Source organism: Schizosaccharomyces octosporus, assembly GCF_000150505.1.
Source record: "Schizosaccharomyces octosporus yFS286 unplaced genomic scaffold supercont6.1, whole genome shotgun sequence".
NCBI classification, from domain to species: Eukaryota; Fungi; Ascomycota; class Schizosaccharomycetes; order Schizosaccharomycetales; family Schizosaccharomycetaceae; genus Schizosaccharomyces; species Schizosaccharomyces octosporus.
In genome coordinates this window covers 3,842,863-3,861,409 of record NW_013185619.1, presented here as the reverse complement: position 1 = coordinate 3,861,409, position 18,547 = coordinate 3,842,863, and the positions used below count along the sequence as shown (strand labels likewise).

Below are 18,547 nucleotides of genomic sequence, written 5' to 3'. Positions count from 1 at the left end.
GTATTTTCTGGGTGCCCATTTTACAAGTAGTGTATGCTCGAAACGGTATTGGTTCACTAAGATTTTATGCGTCATGACAATGCTCCTTACTATTAGTATTAGTATCGCATTAGTATTTCTTTAAGGTCTTTATGAAAACTGACGAAAACATATGGTATTGATCCATTGCATACATGTTCTTCATTTTGGATATCCTCTTGGTTTTAATAATTTCTGCTCCAAGGGCTTGTATTCCTTTAAAATTTTTTTCTTTTATTTTTTAACGAACGAACAGAGTAATGTTTCATGTTAGCGGTATGATATGAATTTATGAGTCGAATAGTTGAATGAGATGACAATTACGAAATTATGAAAGTTCAGAAAATATCCTTGAGAGGTGAATATTCTGTCCATTTATAATATAGCTAAAATTAATTGTGCCTGCTACTTTTAGTTTTAAAGAAATATTAGAGAAACAATTCTTGAATAAAATCAAATTAAATTCGGATACGAATCACTAAGTCACATCTATTGTAGATATCTATTATGTGTTTAGAATTTGTAAATTTATGAATACATATGTTACTCCCACCTTATATTCTTGAATTCTCATACACTGTACAACCATGACCTTTTCGTTACCGTAATACTAATATTCACCTTCATGCTTCGACCATTGGGTAAATTCGTCAAACCTACTATATTTTTATGGAAACGATTATCATCAAATAATGCGGTTCGTAAGATACGAAATGTTGGAATCATTGCTCACATAGATGCGGTACGAATCTAGTTAAATGTTGTGTGTTTGCCAAGAGGCAATACATTTACATGAACAATTACCGAAAATGCGATAGTTACTAATCATACTGTTCAGGGAAAAACAACGCTGACCGAAAAAATGTTGTACTATGGAGGTTATACTAATCAATTCGGAAATGTCGACACTGGCAATACTATCATGGATTATCTACCTTCAGAGCGTGAAAGAGGAATTACTATCAACTCTGCAGCAATTACATTTCCATGGAGAGGACACACTATAAATTTGATTGATACTCCTGGTCATGCAGACTTTACTTTTGAGGTAGAACGGTCAGTTGCAGCTTTAGATGGTGCAGTAGCAATCTTGGATGGTAGTGTCGGCGTTGAAGCGCAGACAAAAGTAGTGTGGGGTCAAGCAACTCGATATGGCATTCCCAAAGTAATTTTCGTTAACAAGATGGACCACATTGGATCAAGTCTTTCAAAAACAATGCGGTCTATATATACTCAATTGGAATGTCACAATCCAGTTATCCTTCAGCTTCCGGTATTTTCAGAATCATTTGAGGAGAAGAAATTTTTAGGCGTAATGGACGTTCTCCGACAGAAAATGATCCTTTGGGACGTATCTGCGGACCCAATATCCCATGATGGTAAACATGTTCGCGAATTCCCCATACCTGAAGAGAATAAGGATGAATTTCAAGAAGCAAGAGAAGCCATGGTAATGGCTCTTTGTGATCTGGATGAAACTCTGTGTGATGAATATTTGCAAACTGAAAACGTAAATGCATTTTCGGAAGAACGGTTGGCTCCTGTTTTACGAGAGCAATGCATCATGGGAAATATCGTCCCAGTTCTATGTGGATCCTCGTTGAAGAACATTGGTGTTCAACCTGCTTTGGATGCAATAGTTGATTATCTTCCTGATCCTGTCGAGGCTGATAAGCTTATGAAAAAAGAAATCACTAATGTCACCAACAATACTGCTTTAAAAAATCTACCTCTGTACGCGCTAGTCTTTAAAGTAATTCATACACCAACTAGCGGGATTCTGTCCTACGTCCGCGTGAGAGAGGGAACTTTGAAACGGGGAACGATGATCTTCAACCCGAGGACAAAAAAGACTGAGCGTGCTATAAGAATATATAATGTATATGCTGATCAGACTGAGGAAGTAAACGAAATCTCTGCGGGAAACATAGGTTTGATAGGAGGTTTAAAAGAATTTCATACTGGTGATGCCATCACCACAAAAACTAAAGGTAAAGAACAACCATATCTAAAAAAGGAGAGTCTTTCTCAACTACATATACCTATTCCAGAACCAGTTTGCATGGCTGTCTTAGAACCAGAATCTTTAAAAGATGAACCAAAGTTACTAGAAGCACTGGCGAGTTTAGTTCGTGAAGACCCTTCTCTTAGATATACACAGAATAGTGAAAGCAATCAGTGGATTTTAGAGGGAATGGGAGGATTACATCTGCAAATCTCGCACCAACGGCTCGTGAATGATTTTGGTGCTCGAGTAACTTTAGGAAAGCTTCAAGTAGGATATCGTGAAACCATTGCAAAGCCTTATAATTTTACTGAAGACGATCCTTCTTCGGATATATCACTGCATTTACGATTATATCCGTTAGACGGAAGCATCGACACCGTTGATTTCTCCAAGAGTGCCAACCATGTTCAGGAAGGATTTGTCTTCCGGGGCTGGACCCAGAATGCTTCCGTTACTTTTCCAGAAAATATAGACTCGTCTTCTATTAACGAGCATTTGTTCTACGGTATTTTAGCGGGTTTATCTCATGGGCCACTATATGGATTCCCCCTCTGGAACGTTCAAGCAGAGATCCATATCAATGCTTGCTCTTTACCATCCTCTGGTTCTTTTTCTTCCCTAAGTCCTTTGGCGATTCTAGCTCAGGCAGCGTCAAAAGCAACTCGACAGGCCGTTCAAAGACTGTATTCTCAGTCTCCCAACGCGTTTTCCATTTTGGAACCATATATGGATATAACCATAACAACTCCAGATGAATATTTAGGTGTCATTACTAAAGACTTGGTTGGAAAGAGAAATGCTGTTATCCATGAAATTGTTGATGATACAAGTACCGATCCTCTAGGAGAGTCAGTTTCATTAGAAAACGCGGCGAGCAATATAGCAAAAACGAAGTACATCCCAAGAGAAACCTCTGCATATTCCTCTGTCGAAAAAGAATATAAAACGCAAAATGAATCGTATTTTACCTCTAAAACCAAGCGTGTTTCTGCACAAGTTCCCATGGAACGACTGCTTGATTATAATTCGGTATTAAAAGCTTTGGCTAAAGGTAATGCAAGGTTTACAATGTCTCATATTCAGAATCCTTCTTCTACATCTTCTCCAACCCCGTCTTCATCCTTCCTACCCATGTCCACTGAACGCCAAAAGCAGGTTTTTGCTACTGAAATGTTTTGAGGTTCATGGGAGAAATAAAAACATGAGTTTATTTATATAAAATTGTTATGATTATTATAGAATTCTTTACTCCAAATTCTGTATTTTGAAATTTCGTTTTCTATACCTTTCGGTGTACGTGAATTATTGTATTCTTACGGAGTTGCGTACTTGCGGTAATTCACGCTTCTATAAACTTACCCTTAACACATATCACCACTTTTCACGACAAAACACATTAGACGAAATAAATAATGTCTGCAGAAGGAACCGTTGTTGATAACACACCTACTGTGATCCAAGAGCAAGTAGAAAACTCTGTTAACAGTGCTGCTTCTGCCGCTGAATCTCCTAAAGAAACCACAAACCAAGAACAAGATTTCCGCGTCTTCGTCGGACGCTTGAATACCTCTACTAAGAAGAGCGAAATCCGTTCTTTGTTTGAGACTGTCGGAGCTGTGTAAGTTTAATAAAAAGGGTCAAACCATCTCTTCGTATAAGGAGGAAGTTGAAATAAGTTGCTGGAGTTAAGAACAGAAGCTAAATTGCTATGGCTATTATATCAAAGCAACTGAAGTATATCAGTGCGATAATAGCTGGCTTCATTTTACGCCATCAACTAGTCGAATGGTTTGCCCTATTGTTTGATGATTCAAAATGAAGGTGATTGCTAACTAAATTCAGCCGCAAAGTTACCATCCCTTTCCGTCGCGTGCGACGTGGAACCCGTCTAGTACCCTCTGGTATTGCCTTTGTTACATTCGTCAACGAGGAAGATGTTCAAAAGGCTATTGATACCTTAAACGGGAAAACATTGAACGAGCGTGAGATAGTCGTTCAACGAGCTCGCCCTGTTCAAAAGCAACCCAAAAAATCTAAGAAGGAGGTAAGTTATACTTTGCATTGTAAAGACAACTTGACTAACGATATATAGCTTAAGGAGAATACCTCTGATAAAGAAAATGATGAAACCGCAACTACTACTCAAGAAGCTGAAGCCTCCCCTGAAAAGGAGGGCGAGCAAACTCAAGAATCTTCTGAATCTCCATCTACAGAAAAAAAGCAAGCCGGTAAATCTAGAAATGCTGCTGGCAAAAAGAAGGCTAAGCCTCTTCCCCCTAACTCTATCTATGTTTCTGGTCTTTCGGTTACTTTAACAAACGAAGGTTTGAAGGAGATGTTCGATGCTTACAACCCTATTCGCGCTCGTATTGCTGTTCGTTCTCTCCCTCCCTACATCATCCGTCGCATTAAGCTTCGTGGTGAACAACGCCGTGGACGTGGCTTCGGTTTTGTGTCATTCAACACCCCTGAAGAGCAAACCCGTGCCATTGAAGAAATGAACGGCAAACAAATTGGCGACCTTACCTTGGTTGTTAAGAATGCTATTTCTCGTGAAGAAAAGCAAAAGGAGACTGAGGAGGGCGAGAAGGCTGAATCCGAACAAGCCGCTCCTGCCGCTCCTGTCGCCGCCCCAGAAGCTTCTGCTGAAAACGTTGAAGCTGAATCTGCTGAGAAGGCTACTGCTTCTGCTTAAAGAAAGCCGTAGCAAATGTTCTAAGTTTATGATTTGTCCATGCTCTGTAACCGTTTGTACTTTCTTTTTAGAGCTCCCTTTGTACCTTCGACTTATGTTTCTTCCCTTACCCTGCGCTTGCGCTTAACGTTTGTTCATTTTCCTGCAGAAAGTCTTTGCGTAAGAACTAAAAAAATGTAGAATAGGATTTATTGCATAGGCTTTTTGTAATTTATATATTTGTCCATATGTTGGAAAGCATATGGATGTTCTCTGAACTATAAAAAACATGTTATGAATTAAAATTGTATTATTTATGCATATCTCATACCTGTGAGTCATACATAGCCAGAAGTGGTAGATTAACCTCAAAAATCATGTTGTAAATACTTAGCTTTCATGCGAAAATTGACAAAGTTCCTTTAAGACATCTACTGTGTATAGAAAATCCGACTCTTCCAAGAAAGGAGCACCAGCGATTCGAGTGTAAATTTTGCCATGGTACTTTACAAAGCGAAGAAAAGTATTCTTCTTTTGCCAGAATTCCTCTAAAAACGAACTGGATGGTATACACCGCAGGGGAATTTCGACATTTACCATAGCAATAGGAGGAGCTAACGCGAAATATGATGTTCCTAAGGCTTCAGCGATAATTTTAGCTCCTTTTATAGCAATTTGATAGTTATAGCTTTGTATCTTATGTTCACCGCCAATTGATTTTCTGAACGCTATGGCATCTTTAATGGCAATGTATTTAGGTAAATCCGTAGAAGAAGCATATAAAAACCTTACGTTTAGAGCATCCGCTGGAGGAGAGTTTTCTTTACGAATATGATAGCCATAGGAGATTGGAAGGGCCTCGATTGAATCATGGTACTTTTCAGACACGTACAATATGGTCGTACCTGAAGGTGCATTCAGCCATTTATGAGCATTAGTATATAGGAAATCAGGGTCTAAGGATGACAAAGAAAGTGGACAAAGGCCAATGCCATGAGCAGCATCTATGACACTAATCACATTATACTTTTTACAGATTTGAACAATTTCCTTGCAAGGTAATTGAACCACTGGCATAGAAGTGACAAAATCGAATACGAACACTCTTGGTTTATTCTTTTCCAAATACGATTCTATTTGGGATAAAAGCTCCAAACGATTATAAGCAAGGTCGATATCTATTGTATCTACCTGAATACCGTGCCGATCTCGAACAAAATCAACGGCAAATTGGCATGTAGGATAGGCTAGATTCAATGTTAGTATCCGATCGTTAGGTGTCCATGGAAATGTTAAGAGAATAGAACTAATTGCCTGCGTAGCGGAAAAACAGAACGCGAGGTTGCTAGGACTGGTATCCAAAAGCTCTGCTATTTGGTTCAGAGTTTGTTCGGCTAGTTTGGGTAATCTGTATCTCGTCTGTAGATCTTGTACCTTCTCTGATTCTTCCAACAACCGTATGTGCTGTTGAAAAGCAGGAACACATACCACGCCACAGCTCGCATTGTTCACAGAGACATAGTTCTCGTCTAACATAAAATGCCGAGTTAAAGCATGCCCAAAAGGAACTTCTTGTGACATTTTAGATCTTAAACAAGGGTAAAAAGAAGCTGTAACTATAATAATAAAGAAAGGATTTGTAAAAGCGATTGAAGTTAACTCAATGCTTGGACTCCAAAAGATGAAATAGCAAAAGGACTTCTATTTTAGCTGTAATGTTGAATGTTGATACGAAAAGAAAGTGGGATCCAGGATATAAACGTAATAGGAAATTCAGTCAGAAGAAAGATATCACTAGAACTACTTTTCCTAGCATTCAAAGAGAAACAATTCAATGAAAAAAAGTAGCTATTTTTTTGAAACTTGAATAAAAATAAAGTGAAACGGTTTATGATTTCGACTGTTGAAACCTGACCAAATCGTACTAACAATGATGGTCCTTGCTTCTCAATGTTGTAAACATGTAACAATAAATGCTATGGACAATGCCCTCTTTCAAATACTTTCTAAAGTACAGGCTGTTCCCGATTTAAAATTAATGTAAATTTATAAACTGTATACCAGTATGAAATGAGTTAAATAGTAACTAAATTCTATTAAATAAAAAAAAAAAGAGAGAGAAGTATTTTGGTATAAATCTAGGATGAACTCTCGCACACGATTAATAATCCCCGTTTAAAGGTCTTGCAAAATTTTCCTCGACCAGCGAGTAACTGTGAATGATGTTCAGTTTGCAGCTTGAATATAATCAATCAATTTCTTGGATTCTTCTTGCCAGTTCATCTGACTTAAAGAAGTAACTGTGTAACGAACACGAGTTTCTCCTTTGAAATTATCTTGCTTAGCGCGACATTGAAAGATATATGGCATGTAGCATGCTTCTGCCATACAGTTCATAAAAGCATTTTCATCGTTCTCTTGATAATCGTTAAGTTCGTCCGCAGATTTATGCATTATAATTTTGCCAACATCATCAAAGACATTTAACCAAAGTTGTCCGGTATGATCGCCAACTGCAATAGTCATAATGTATCGGTATTGAGGAGCATCATATTCTTTATTACATTTTTCACATCGCCAAGAACCACCTTGATCGAAAACTTTTCTATTGCAATCTGGTGCGGGACAAGCAGGGTATGATACGTTCTTCTTTCGGATGTAGACAATTGTACCCTTTAAACTAAAATAGTCAGGGGTTTCGGACATTCCCAAATGTTCTGCTTGAACGTCTGCAATAGTTTTTCTTTCAGCCGAGCGTCCTGAAACAGAGCTGATCGATGCATTGTTGCTATGCTTGGCAAAGTCTTGACCTCTACCTTGTCCATCATACCAGCCTTTAAGCAGGTGAGATTCCTGAATATCAGGATCAGTAGACATTGTACTACTGGTTAACATAGACAAAGACCGACCTTGGAAATCGTTTACTTTTACACCTTTGAAGGCCAAAACGCTCTCTTCCGGAGCGGAGAATTCAATTGCAAGTTTGCCCCATAAAGTAATTCTCATTTCAAACCCGGTTTGATCAACAACAGTAATGTCACGCTTATCAAATCCCCGCGAAGTAGCTCGACTGGTTATTTGTTGTACGGGACCAATACTCTGCAAAACACCAATAACATCAATTACCGCGTCCTTCGCTACGTTGCCAACTTCCTGTAAAGAGACAAAACTAAATCTTGCTACAGGTACAGCGGATTGATCTTCAGCCTTTTTAATTTCGGTATCACGTTCAAACATAAGCTCATACTCATTCTGTACATTCGTAAATTGTTTTTTAGCGATGTTAACACGACAACGACTGATATAATAAACTTGACCTTCATGCAAAATATCGTAGAAAGCGTCCACCTGGTCGTTGAAGCCAGTAGCTCGAATCTCTCCACTTTCATCTAATAAATTTACGCTGAAAAGCTTTCCCTCACCGCGTTGGTTATGCCAGTGCTTGATATCAGATTTGTTGGTAACACGAGCCCGGATAGTCCACTTGTTTTGGTAAGGAGAAAGTCCTTCTATAGGGTAGATGATAGTACTGTAACCATTTGTTGGATTGGGACCAGAAGGTCTTTTTACCATCGGGGGAGGAGCAGGAGCCGTACTAGGAGAGTTATTCCCGTAAAAACTACCTGTATTAGCAGGATAATTGGCGGGCGCAGAAGACTGATTTATGGATCCTTCGTTAACGGAAGTTTGAGGTTGTTGACGCAGTGCGTCCACTGTTTCTAACCCGGCCGGGTTTCCAATTTTCTCCATGAACCCAAGTTCAGTTAACACGTCCAGGCCAAGAACAATCAAAATCTTCCTTTCTTTCATTATATTAACGGTGAATTGAGTGAGCTGCACAAAAGCACCCTTCGCAAGCTTGTTTTCAGCGACTAGGTGGTTGAGTTGAGTGCTAAGCATGGATTGCGCATAATTAATGGAGTCGGAAAGAACCACACGATATCGTTTAGGAGCTCCAGATGTGGGATTCGAATTTAATTCTTTTACCGTCAATACCTGAAGAACAGGATTTGGAGGATAAGATGAAGAATCTGAGGTGCTAATTCAACGTATTAGTACTTTTTCTTCAAATTTATTTATTTATTAATTTATTTTAAACGAAACATACTTTATAACACGCAACGAACCAACCGAAAGCCGTTCGGCCATTTTTAAATTTACTTTGGTTTTGTTTAAGTGTTTGGTTTTAGGAAGGATACGGCGGCGCGTCGCGTTATAATGATGTTGTTGTACCCAGGTAGCATCTGACGCGTAAGGTTTATAATTAAAGTTTTACGTGACGCGACGCGTTTGTGTACGCGTCAATAAACTCGCGATTCTGTTTATTGTTTACTCGATGAATGCTGTCTTCTTCCAGCAACACTCATTAACAAGACATAGTAGGCCCTTTCTTTGGAAAGGAAACTTCTCAAATACTTTGAGAGGTTGGTCTATTTATTTGGGAGAATTAAACCTCGATAATACTCAATTACTATAACCATTTACGTCTCGCCTCATTTTGTACTTACAATATATATTATATATAAGCGCCTAGTTATTTAATAAACAAAGATACGAGATATATTGACAATGGATTCTGTTTCTATGCCACCTAGTACGCCGACGCGTTCATCCTCTTCTTCCCTGGATGACGATACTCGAAAAAGGCGATTGTTTTCTGGGAATGAAAACACCTTCAGTGATTCAATGTCAAATGAGTTCTGCTCTCCTCAATCACAAGCTTACAATGCCTTCACATACGAAGATAGCCCACATACGCCATTGATGAATCCTAAGAAAAATGTGCGCTTATCTACTACTTTACGACACGGACTCTTTTCCCGAATGGATGTCAGCGAAAGAAAACCACCAGGACTTCTCCCTAGTCTTTTGGACTGTAAAAGAAAAGACGTTGATCAACATCAAGAAAATATAACCCCTTTAGATAAAAACCACACTAATTTTTCGGGCGCATTTAGTACAGGGCTCTTGTCAAAACGCGAAAAGCAAATGTTATGGGAGGTTAATTCAACTAATCCAAAAAGCGAACAGCCGCATACTCCCTGTAAACGCATTACTAACATGAGTAATAACTATCCTGAATCTCCAACATCTCCCTCGTCTCTACTGCTCCGAAGGAAATGCCCTGGACCCGATTTTTTGCAATGCCTGAAGACCGAAAAGTCGACATCTGATGATTTGGAAGACAGCATGGATATGCTGCCCTTGTCAACATTTTCTTGTGGTTCCGAAGATTACATGGGGGCATATAATACGCCAAGCAAGTCTCAATCGATTTTCTTACATACTCCCCCAATGACAAGTTGGAAAGATGAGGACGAGGATGAAGATGAATCATCATCTCTGAGTTGGACGCCCACAAGTCCAAACTTCTTTAGCACAATGAGCCATGATGAGTTTAATGATGTCGACCGCTGTACTGAAATGCTATATAGCAGATTTTGCCAAGTGAAATTACTGCGCGAAAGCGATTTCTCTTATGTTTATAAGGTTTCAAAAATGGCTGAAGATCCTTCTATTGTAAAAATTGTGAAGAGAAAGGGTAATAGCACGAAGGAAACTATGCGACAAATTCAGGAAGCCAATATTCTGAATCAAGTACGTGACTCTTCGCGCATTGTGAACATGGTTGACTTTTGGGAACATAAGGATCAACTTTTTCTTCAACTAGAATATTGTGAAAATGGTGATTTAGGTACCTTTTTAACGGAATTGGGTTTAATGCAAGTACTCGATTCTTTCCGCGTTTGGAAAATTCTATTACAATTGGGCCAGGTAAGTTATTTACACAAATCTTTGTTGACTTTTTTTAGGGATTATTCTATCTGCATAGGCTCGGAGTAGTGCATTTGGACATAAAGCCTTCGAATGTATTAATCACCCGCGAAGGAAATTTAAAAATTTCCGATTTCGGTTTATCTTCAACTTTGCCAGTACCTTCAATATCAGATTTAGAAGGTGACAGGATGTACATAGCTCCTGAAGTATTAATGATGCATGCTTATGATAAACCGGCTGATATTTTTTCCTTGGGTCTCAGTATGATTGAAGCAGCGACCAACGTGGTTCTTCCAGACAACGGTCTCGAATGGCAGCGATTGCGCTCTGCCGATTTTTCTGACTTACCAAAGTTAACACAATTTCTGACACCTCAGGAGCAGATGTTACGCTCGAAGATAGCTTCTGCTGAGTCGTTAGAGAAAATGCTTTACAGAATGATAACACCTAATCCAGAAGATCGAATCACTGCAGAACAGCTGTTGAGCACAGATGAAATTGGGTATGTTCATGAACAATTAAAGTTACCCGCAATCATCTTTGAAGATCATCCTTCCTGGCTCGAAACCACGTTTTAAGATTTGCCAGTGCTGGAGAAAGCCACAGATTGTCTGTTAGCTTTTTTATGGCCAACTTGTCCTTAAAAGGATCTCCAAAATTTGTCATCTGGTTCGTTTTTGATGTTTTATAATAATCTTTTCTTGACACGACACTCTTCCTTTCTGGCGACTTCTGTTCTGTTTCCACTAACCAAAACACTTTTTTCTTTACGTCTACAAAGGCGATACACGAACTAGTATCTCATCTACTTGTTAAGTATATTTTACTCACTCATTAACCTTTATATTCACGTCCGGTTCTCATTTATCTTATTTATTCTGTTGGATTCTATTATACCCGCGACAACATAACTCCATCTTTACGTTAAGATCGGTGAAATTCCCTTTTTTCTTTACCGGTTTCTAATTTTTCCCGATACCTTTTTTTAATACGGTTATTATTATACTACCCTCATAGACTCGTTTTTCAGCATTAATATATACAACGTCAACCTAATAAACAAACATTACGCAAATAAAAGCATTTTTTTATTGTTGTAAAAGTTCATTATTCCTCAGTAGCGTAAGATACTGCACTGCGCTGTTTTTCCCAAAGCAAGAGTGAAGCGCGGGGATTTCACGTCTTTCCATCTCACTACTACCACCATAATTCTTTGTCAATAGATTGTTAGATTCGGGATGGGAGGATCGGATTTTGAAGATGATGAGTTATTTAAAGACTTATAGTAAGTACGACGTAAATAGGAGTGCGATAAACTAATAATTGAACTGGTTAGCGGTGAAGAGAATGATGTTGAGAAATCGAAAGAGACTGGTGAATCAAAAAATGAGTCAAATGAAGGAGACAATCAATCTTTAGAAGCCAGTGGAGAAGAAAATAATGAAAAAAACGAACAAACTGGTGAAGGAAACGAGCCAGAGATTTCCAACCCAGCCGAACAAGAAAGAGAAGGAGCGAATATCGACGAAACTTCGCATCAAGGTGGTTACGAAGAGGATGGATCTGAGCATAAGGGTCTTACTGGAAATGAGGATGAACAAGCTCAAATTTCAGCTAGCTGGGAAGCAGCTGAAAGCACTGCAAACTCCACTCCTTCGTATGCAAATGTACCCAATCCGGGTGGCATGCCTTATTCCGAGACAAGACAGCCAGAAGAGAATAAAGAAGACCAAAGTCCTTTTAACAAGGAAGACGGGTATGGATGGTTTGACAGGATCCTATTGTGTTAGATAGGAAAGGTCTTGCGAATGGTGAAGCTAATCATTATCGTAGAAAAATGTTTATTGGCGGCTTGAACTGGGAAACGACTGATGGTAAGTAATATTGGAAAGAGAAGAGAATTTCGGGGTTACTAATAAGAGAATAGAGTCGCTCCGTGATTACTTTGAGCAATTTGGCGAAGTTTTAGACTGTACAGTTATGAGAGACAGCACGAGCGGACGATCACGTGGGTTTGGTTTTTTGACGTTTAAGGATCCCAGATGTGTGAACGACGTGATGTCAAAAGAGCACCATTTGGATGGAAAAATAGTAAGTAAAAGACGAGAAGAGATTATGAGAGAAATTGGAAGAGATTAGATGGGATAGGGGATACTAACATGGGATAGATTGACCCGAAGCGAGCGATTCCTCGAGAAGAACAAGAAAAGACAGCAAAGATGTTTGTAGGAGGAGTTCCAGGGGACTGTACAGAAGAAGAATTCCGCGATTTCTTTAATAATTTCGGCCGAGTATTAGATGCGACGCTAATGATGGACAAAGATACGGGACGGCCTCGTGGATTTGGATTTGTAACCTTTGAGAATGAGTCGGCAGTGGAGGCTACGATGTCTCAACCGTACATTACGATTCATGGAAAGCCGGTGGAGGTGAAGCGGGCTACGCCCAAGTCGAGTTTACGGGATAACCATGAGCGACATCAGCAGAATTTTCATGGAGGAATGAATCCTTATTATTCACAAAACATGAATATGTATGGAGGCATGACACCCGCCATGATGGCACAATATTATCGTCAAATGCAGCAGTATATGGAAGCGATGCGGAATATGCCGGCAGCGGCAGCCGGATCGATGCCGTATACGCAGCCGGTGATGCCAGCTGGGATGGCTGAATGGCAGCAGCAGCAACAGCAGCAACAAGGAGGAGGAGCAGGAGCAGGGTATTTTGATCCGTCGAAGGGACCTGGGGAAGCAGGTGCCGGAAGTGGTGGACGAGGAGGAGGATATCATAATCGAAATCCTGGAGGACCGAATCGACAACGGTATCGTGGAGGTCGCCGCGGAGGATCAGCCGGAGGTGGTGGACATAGTTTCCATCCGTATCGTCGATAAAAAAGTCCACGCATGAAAAGTGGATGTTTGACAGGAAGCATCCTGTTCAGGACAACTACTACGTTTTTGTTCTTTGAAAGAAAAATCTATGACCATAATTTTTTCTTGTAATATTCCCTTTTTATAAAGTATCTTATTATTATTTTAGAGAACTGTTTGTTTTATATCTTAGAGAAAAGAACTAAAGTGGCGGTTTGTCGAGTCTGCCATGTCTTGTCCATTAGTTTGCTATGGGGAAGGAAGGAAGGAAGTAAGTAAAGTAAGTAAATGGGTAAGAGCAGTAGAGTAAGAATGAATCATCAGAGAGGGAGAAGAAAGCATAGGCACTGTCAGAAATAAAATCGCCGAATATTATTGACTAAAGGCAAAAAGTTCTTTCAACGCTATACTACTGCAAGACATTCATCAACTACTGAAACAAACAAGACTACAAAAGACTAGGTAGGAACCCAAGTACCCTATGTAAAACTACTGCATGCTACCGTATACTACATAATGTAGGCTACTGCATGCTACAGTAAACTCTCCATAGTCTTTCCTTCTCTCTGTCTCTCTCTTTGTCATTCTTTCCTCTGGGCATGTTCTGGACACCCCCATATGGGTATAAGGTTAGAGAACTGGGCCAACGGATGTGGGGTGGGGAATCTCGCTCAGTCACTCACCACCAAGGGACCAAGGAGGAGGAAGGGACTTTGGAGCTCAAACAAAGAAGAGCGGGCGGAGTGAAAACAACAAAGACGATGGAGAGGAGGGGAGGGGGGACAACGGAAAAGCGGCACAACGTGGATGTCGGTGAAGAATCGAAACTCCGAAAATTAAAAAAAACAAGGTTAAAGCTTTTCATTAAGGTTGAGCGGTGTAGGAGTTCAAAGGCAGCAGAAGCGAATCAACAAGGCAAGAATGACAAAGACATACGACGCGTCGGAGGGGAGAAAAGAGGAGAAAAGAGGGGAAGAAGCTCGTTACACTTGCGGGGATGTTTGGTCGTAAAAGAGCGGAGACGACAAGGTTCGTGTCTCGTCTTTGAGAAGTTGCGGTTTGTTTACATTTGGGTAGCGGCTGAAAAGAGACGAGAAGAAGAAGAAGAAGAAGAAGAAAAGGTTTTTTTCGTGGCTTTCAAGATTTCGTAAACAAAACATAAACAATTTTTAATTTTTGTATTTCATTGTGATTTTCTATTGGATATGTCGCCTTTCTATTCTTCCTTCTTTTCTCTTCCTCTTCCTCTTCTCTCTCTCTCTCCCCTCTAGAGATAGCAGGCAAAAAAGGAATCGCTACGCAATCCGTCTTTGTTCGCTCTTTTGCGTTGACCATACACGTCACCTATGCATTCGTCAGCAAAAAGATGATCCGTGATTCTTCGAAAGGTTCCACGATTTCCTGTCTGATGATTACGTCATGCGTGCGAAGACGGAAACCAGTATAAACGGCAAGACTGGGACTCACCGTTGGTATATAACTTGTAAACAACCACCACGATCGTTGACGGAATATATTAGAAGATGTCTCAAACTGCTGTGTAAGTGATTTAGAATAGAGAGAATAACTCAGAAAGGATGTTTCTTTTTGAGTTGCTTTCCTTTTTTTTTTTTTCTGTTTTGAATATATGCTAATGCTAATCGTGTAGAGCCGGTATGGAAACCAAACTATGTACCCGACATGAACCACGATGGTTTTGTTTTGTTGGGTTTTGTGATTTTTGATTTGCGTGGAATACTAACTTGAGTGAAAGATTTTGGTCTTATTGGTTTGGCCGTAATGGGTCAAAACCTCATTTTAAACGGTGCCGATAAAGGGTATGTTTTTTTGTTTTTTTTTTTTTTTTTTTTTTTTTGGACGGGATTTCCTTTTTTTTTTTTTGTGTGTCGTTGTGAGGTTCAAGGTTTGCTTTTTCTTGATCGTTTGTCCAAGCAGAATGAACGAGGAACTTCCGTCTTGAAACAACAAATTACAGTCAACTAACCACGACCAGATTCACCGTTTGCGCTTTCAACCGTACTGTCTCCAAGGTTGATCACTTTATGGAGAATGAAGCCAAGGGTAAGAAATCACCGAAAGAGAATCCATAAAGAAAGAAAGAAAAAGAAAAAGAAAAAAACAAGACCGAATCGACGAAAATCCGAGCGTGTAGCGTGTAGATTTATCGATTTCTTTTCTTTTCTTTCTTTCTTTCTTTCTTTGATTTGGATTTTACTCGTGCTCCTATGCAAAAACCAGTTACTAATCCACTCATTCCTCTAGGCAAGTCCATTGTTGGCGCTCACTCTATTGAAGAATTCGTTGCCAAGTTGAAGAAGCCCCGTGTCGCTATCTTGCTCGTCAAGGCTGGCCCTGCCGTCGATTCTTTCATCGACATGTTGCTTCCTCACCTTGAAGAAGGTGATATCATCGTTGATGGTGGTAACTCTCACTACCCCGATACCACTCGCCGTTGCGAAGAGTTGGCCAAGAAGAACATTCTCTTCGTTGGTTCCGGTGTCTCTGGTGGTGAAGAAGGTGCTCGTCATGGTCCTTCTTTGATGCCCGGTGGTAACCCTGCTGCCTGGCCTCGTATTAAGCCCATCTTCCAATCTCTTGCCGCTAAGGCTGGTGACAACGAGCCTTGCTGCGATTGGGTTGGTGAACAAGGTGCCGGTCACTATGTCAAGATGGTTCACAACGGTATCGAATACGGTGACATGCAATTGATTTGCGAAACTTATGATATCCTCAAGCGTGGTCTTGGTTTGTCTATTGACGAAATTGCTTCCATTTTCGAACAATGGAACAAGGGTAAGCTCGACTCTTTCTTGATTGAAATTACCCGTGATGTCTTGCGTTTCAAGGCCGACGATGGCAAGTCTATGGTCGAAAAGATCCTTGACGCTGCTGGCCAAAAGGGTACCGGAAAGTGGACCGGTCAAAACGCTTTGGAAATGGGTACCCCTGTCACTTTGATTTCCGAAGCTGTTTTTGCTCGTAGCCTTTCTTCCTTGAAGGGTGAACGTGTGCGTGCTTCCGAGAAGCTCTCTGGCCCTGCCAACAAGTTCACTGGTGATAAGCAACAAATCATCCGTGACTTGGAGGATGCTTTGTATGCCTCCAAGATTATCTCTTACGCCCAAGGTTTCATGCTTATGCGTGAAGCTGCCAAGGAATATGGCTGGAAGCTTAACAACGCTGGTATCGCTTTGATGTGGCGTGGTGGTTGCATTATCCGCTCCGTTTTCCTCAAGGACATTACTGAAGCCTTCCGTGAAGATCCCAAGCTCGAGTCCATTCTTTTCCACCCCTTCTTCACTGATGCTATCCACAAGTCTCAAGACGGATGGCGTCGTGTTGTTTCCCAAGCCGCTCTCTTGGGTATCCCTACTCCTGCCACTTCTACTGGTCTTGCCTTCTACGACGGCTACCGTAGCTCTATCTTGCCTGCTGGTTTGTTGCAAGCTCAACGTGACTACTTTGGTGCCCATACCTTCCGTGTCTTGCCTGAAGAAGCTGACAAGTCTCTTCCCGCTGACAAGGATGTCCACATCAACTGGACTGGCCGTGGTGGTAATGTCAGTGCTTCTACCTACATTGCCTAAACGCCTTTATAAATTGGTTTTGTTTTATGTAAGTTGCATAAGTAACGCCTGTGAATTCCCCATGTGTGTACAAATAAATGAATAAAATGATGTTCATGTATGACCTTTTTTACAATGAATATGGTGCCAAAAGTAAATATATTGATGATACATAAGGAATTAAATAATAGATAGTAGTACTAAGTAGGTAGATCAGATCGTGTCGGAAATTAGTAAAAAGAATAGATGAAAAGTAAGTATTTGAAGGCTAGACTGGAGAAATAAAAGTTATGAAGAGATGGAAAAGCAAGTTATAAAAAAAAAAAAAAAAAAATAGAGACGACGGAAGACAAACAATCAAAAGGAATGAAGAAGGATGAGATGAGGATTCTAAGAATAATTTTCAAGATGTTATAAATAATGAAACCCAATTATGCAAATCTCATACTATCAAGCTTTTCTACACCCAAGGCAGCAGTATACATGGAATAACGAGTGAGTTCAGTGAAAATAGAAACCGCCAAAGCAAGAAATCGCATAGAAAACAAAGAGCCTAAAAGGGACGATTGCTTGTGAATGGTAAAAAGGAAAACGGCTGCAGGAATAGCGATATTTGATGTCAGCAGAACTTTCCAATGAAAAGGGATTGTAGAAGAGCTAGCGATAACATGGTCTGTAGGAAGGAAATACATGACGAAGGCATTGGAACATAAGACCAAGACTTCAACGAGTTTATAGAAAAAATTCTCTGGGTACAGGAGGACGGGTACAGCTAGAACAAGGAATAAAAAAGAAAACAAAATAGAAAACATGCGATTGTCTCTTGCATTCGTTAGTCGCAAGTGTTCAATAAAAGTATCTTGTTCTAAAATACAAACAATAAGTTAGCAAACTGATGGCTAGGAAAAATATATATGATGAGATGAAATTTACCTTGTCGACTGAGAGGAGTAGCATCTTCCTCGTCGAATATCTTTTTGTCCCCAGTATAGGTGAGGATGCGTTTTCTTAGATTGTCCATGGAAGGCTAGGCAATGCTACGAAATGAAGTTGCTTACGTTTGACCTTGGTCTGGTGGGAAAGACTATTGTACTGCTGTACTTGTACTGGGAGGAGACTAAAAAGGAAAAGGAAAACCAGAGAAAGAAAGTCAATTAAAAAAGAAGAACTTGGAAATGAAAATGGAAAACAAACAAGCAAGAAGGCAAATACTTTTAGATTTCAATTGGTAGCATTGTAAGTTTGTTTACAGACAAAAAGATATATATATAGAACGATAGAAAAATAAGCGTCTAATGTAGGGCCAAAAAAAAAAATAAAACTCCCAAAAGAAAGTAAACACAAACCAAAAAAAGGCCTAGTAAAACAAGAGAAATAAAATATAAATAAATAAGAATGAAACAAATAAAAGAAAAACCCTCCAAGTCTCTTTACCTTTTTTTTTTTTCTTTATTCTTTCACAGCTTTACTTAGCGTACTCTACCTACTCTCGTAATCTTGCTTACTACATGGGAAATCAAATCAAAAAAGCCGGCCGAAATGTTTTTATTGGTTTTTTTTATACAATTTCTTCGTTATTTTTTATTCTTTCTTCCATGCAATTTTTTTTGTTATGCTCAATGAAATCATA

General features: G+C 39.8%; 9 protein-coding genes across 9 annotated transcripts; 6 read left to right on the top strand and 3 right to left on the bottom strand.

The window, feature by feature from the left end:
* Positions 1-559: 559 nt before the first annotated feature.
* Positions 560-3,411, top strand: SOCG_02550 (translation elongation factor G). The gene is made up of 2 exons (XM_013161042.1): positions 560-760; positions 857-3,411. Exons 1-2 carry the CDS (start codon positions 644-646, stop codon positions 3,203-3,205), a joined length of 2,466 nt encoding a protein of 821 aa, XP_013016496.1. The 5' UTR covers positions 560-643; the 3' UTR covers positions 3,206-3,411.
* SOCG_02549 (single-stranded telomeric binding protein Tgc1) lies at positions 3,345-5,052 on the top strand. The gene is made up of 3 exons (XM_013161041.1): positions 3,345-3,644; positions 3,869-4,070; positions 4,119-5,052. The coding sequence occupies exons 1-3, from the start codon at positions 3,439-3,441 to the stop codon at positions 4,719-4,721; spliced, it is 1,011 nt and encodes a 336-aa protein (XP_013016495.1). The 5' UTR covers positions 3,345-3,438; the 3' UTR covers positions 4,722-5,052.
* On the bottom strand, positions 4,636-6,734 carry SOCG_02548 (aminotransferase). Its single transcript, XM_013161040.1, has one exon. It carries the CDS (start codon positions 6,279-6,281, stop codon positions 5,091-5,093), a length of 1,191 nt encoding a protein of 396 aa, XP_013016494.1. The 5' UTR covers positions 6,282-6,734; the 3' UTR covers positions 4,636-5,090.
* Positions 6,690-8,924, bottom strand: SOCG_02547 (DNA replication factor A subunit Ssb1). Its single transcript, XM_013161039.1, has 2 exons — positions 8,809-8,924; positions 6,690-8,739 (listed from the first exon to the last, which is right to left on the bottom strand). Exons 1-2 carry the CDS (start codon positions 8,847-8,849, stop codon positions 6,927-6,929), a joined length of 1,854 nt encoding a protein of 617 aa, XP_013016493.1. The 5' UTR covers positions 8,850-8,924; the 3' UTR covers positions 6,690-6,926.
* Positions 8,798-11,628, top strand: SOCG_02546 (WEE protein kinase Mik1). The gene is made up of 2 exons (XM_013161038.1): positions 8,798-10,475; positions 10,514-11,628. Exons 1-2 carry the CDS (start codon positions 9,270-9,272, stop codon positions 11,054-11,056), a joined length of 1,749 nt encoding a protein of 582 aa, XP_013016492.1. The 5' UTR covers positions 8,798-9,269; the 3' UTR covers positions 11,057-11,628.
* On the top strand, positions 11,562-13,862 carry SOCG_02545 (mRNA cleavage factor complex subunit). The gene is made up of 5 exons (XM_013161037.1): positions 11,562-11,763; positions 11,815-12,234; positions 12,312-12,352; positions 12,406-12,569; positions 12,647-13,862. Exons 1-5 carry the CDS (start codon positions 11,717-11,719, stop codon positions 13,370-13,372), a joined length of 1,398 nt encoding a protein of 465 aa, XP_013016491.1. The 5' UTR covers positions 11,562-11,716; the 3' UTR covers positions 13,373-13,862.
* Positions 13,854-14,862, top strand: SOCG_05320 (uncharacterized protein). Its single transcript, XM_013162406.1, has one exon. It carries the CDS (start codon positions 13,951-13,953, stop codon positions 14,500-14,502), a length of 552 nt encoding a protein of 183 aa, XP_013017860.1. The 5' UTR covers positions 13,854-13,950; the 3' UTR covers positions 14,503-14,862.
* Positions 14,797-17,071, top strand: SOCG_02544 (phosphogluconate dehydrogenase). Its single transcript, XM_013161036.1, has 5 exons — positions 14,797-14,891; positions 15,000-15,004; positions 15,105-15,168; positions 15,345-15,412; positions 15,614-17,071. The coding sequence occupies exons 1-5, from the start codon at positions 14,875-14,877 to the stop codon at positions 16,936-16,938; spliced, it is 1,479 nt and encodes a 492-aa protein (XP_013016490.1). The 5' UTR covers positions 14,797-14,874; the 3' UTR covers positions 16,939-17,071.
* Positions 17,058-18,362, bottom strand: SOCG_02543 (uncharacterized protein). The gene is made up of 2 exons (XM_013161035.1): positions 17,851-18,362; positions 17,058-17,782 (listed from the first exon to the last, which is right to left on the bottom strand). The coding sequence occupies exons 1-2, from the start codon at positions 17,936-17,938 to the stop codon at positions 17,349-17,351; spliced, it is 522 nt and encodes a 173-aa protein (XP_013016489.1). The 5' UTR covers positions 17,939-18,362; the 3' UTR covers positions 17,058-17,348.
* Between the last annotated feature and the right edge of the window lie 185 nt (positions 18,363-18,547).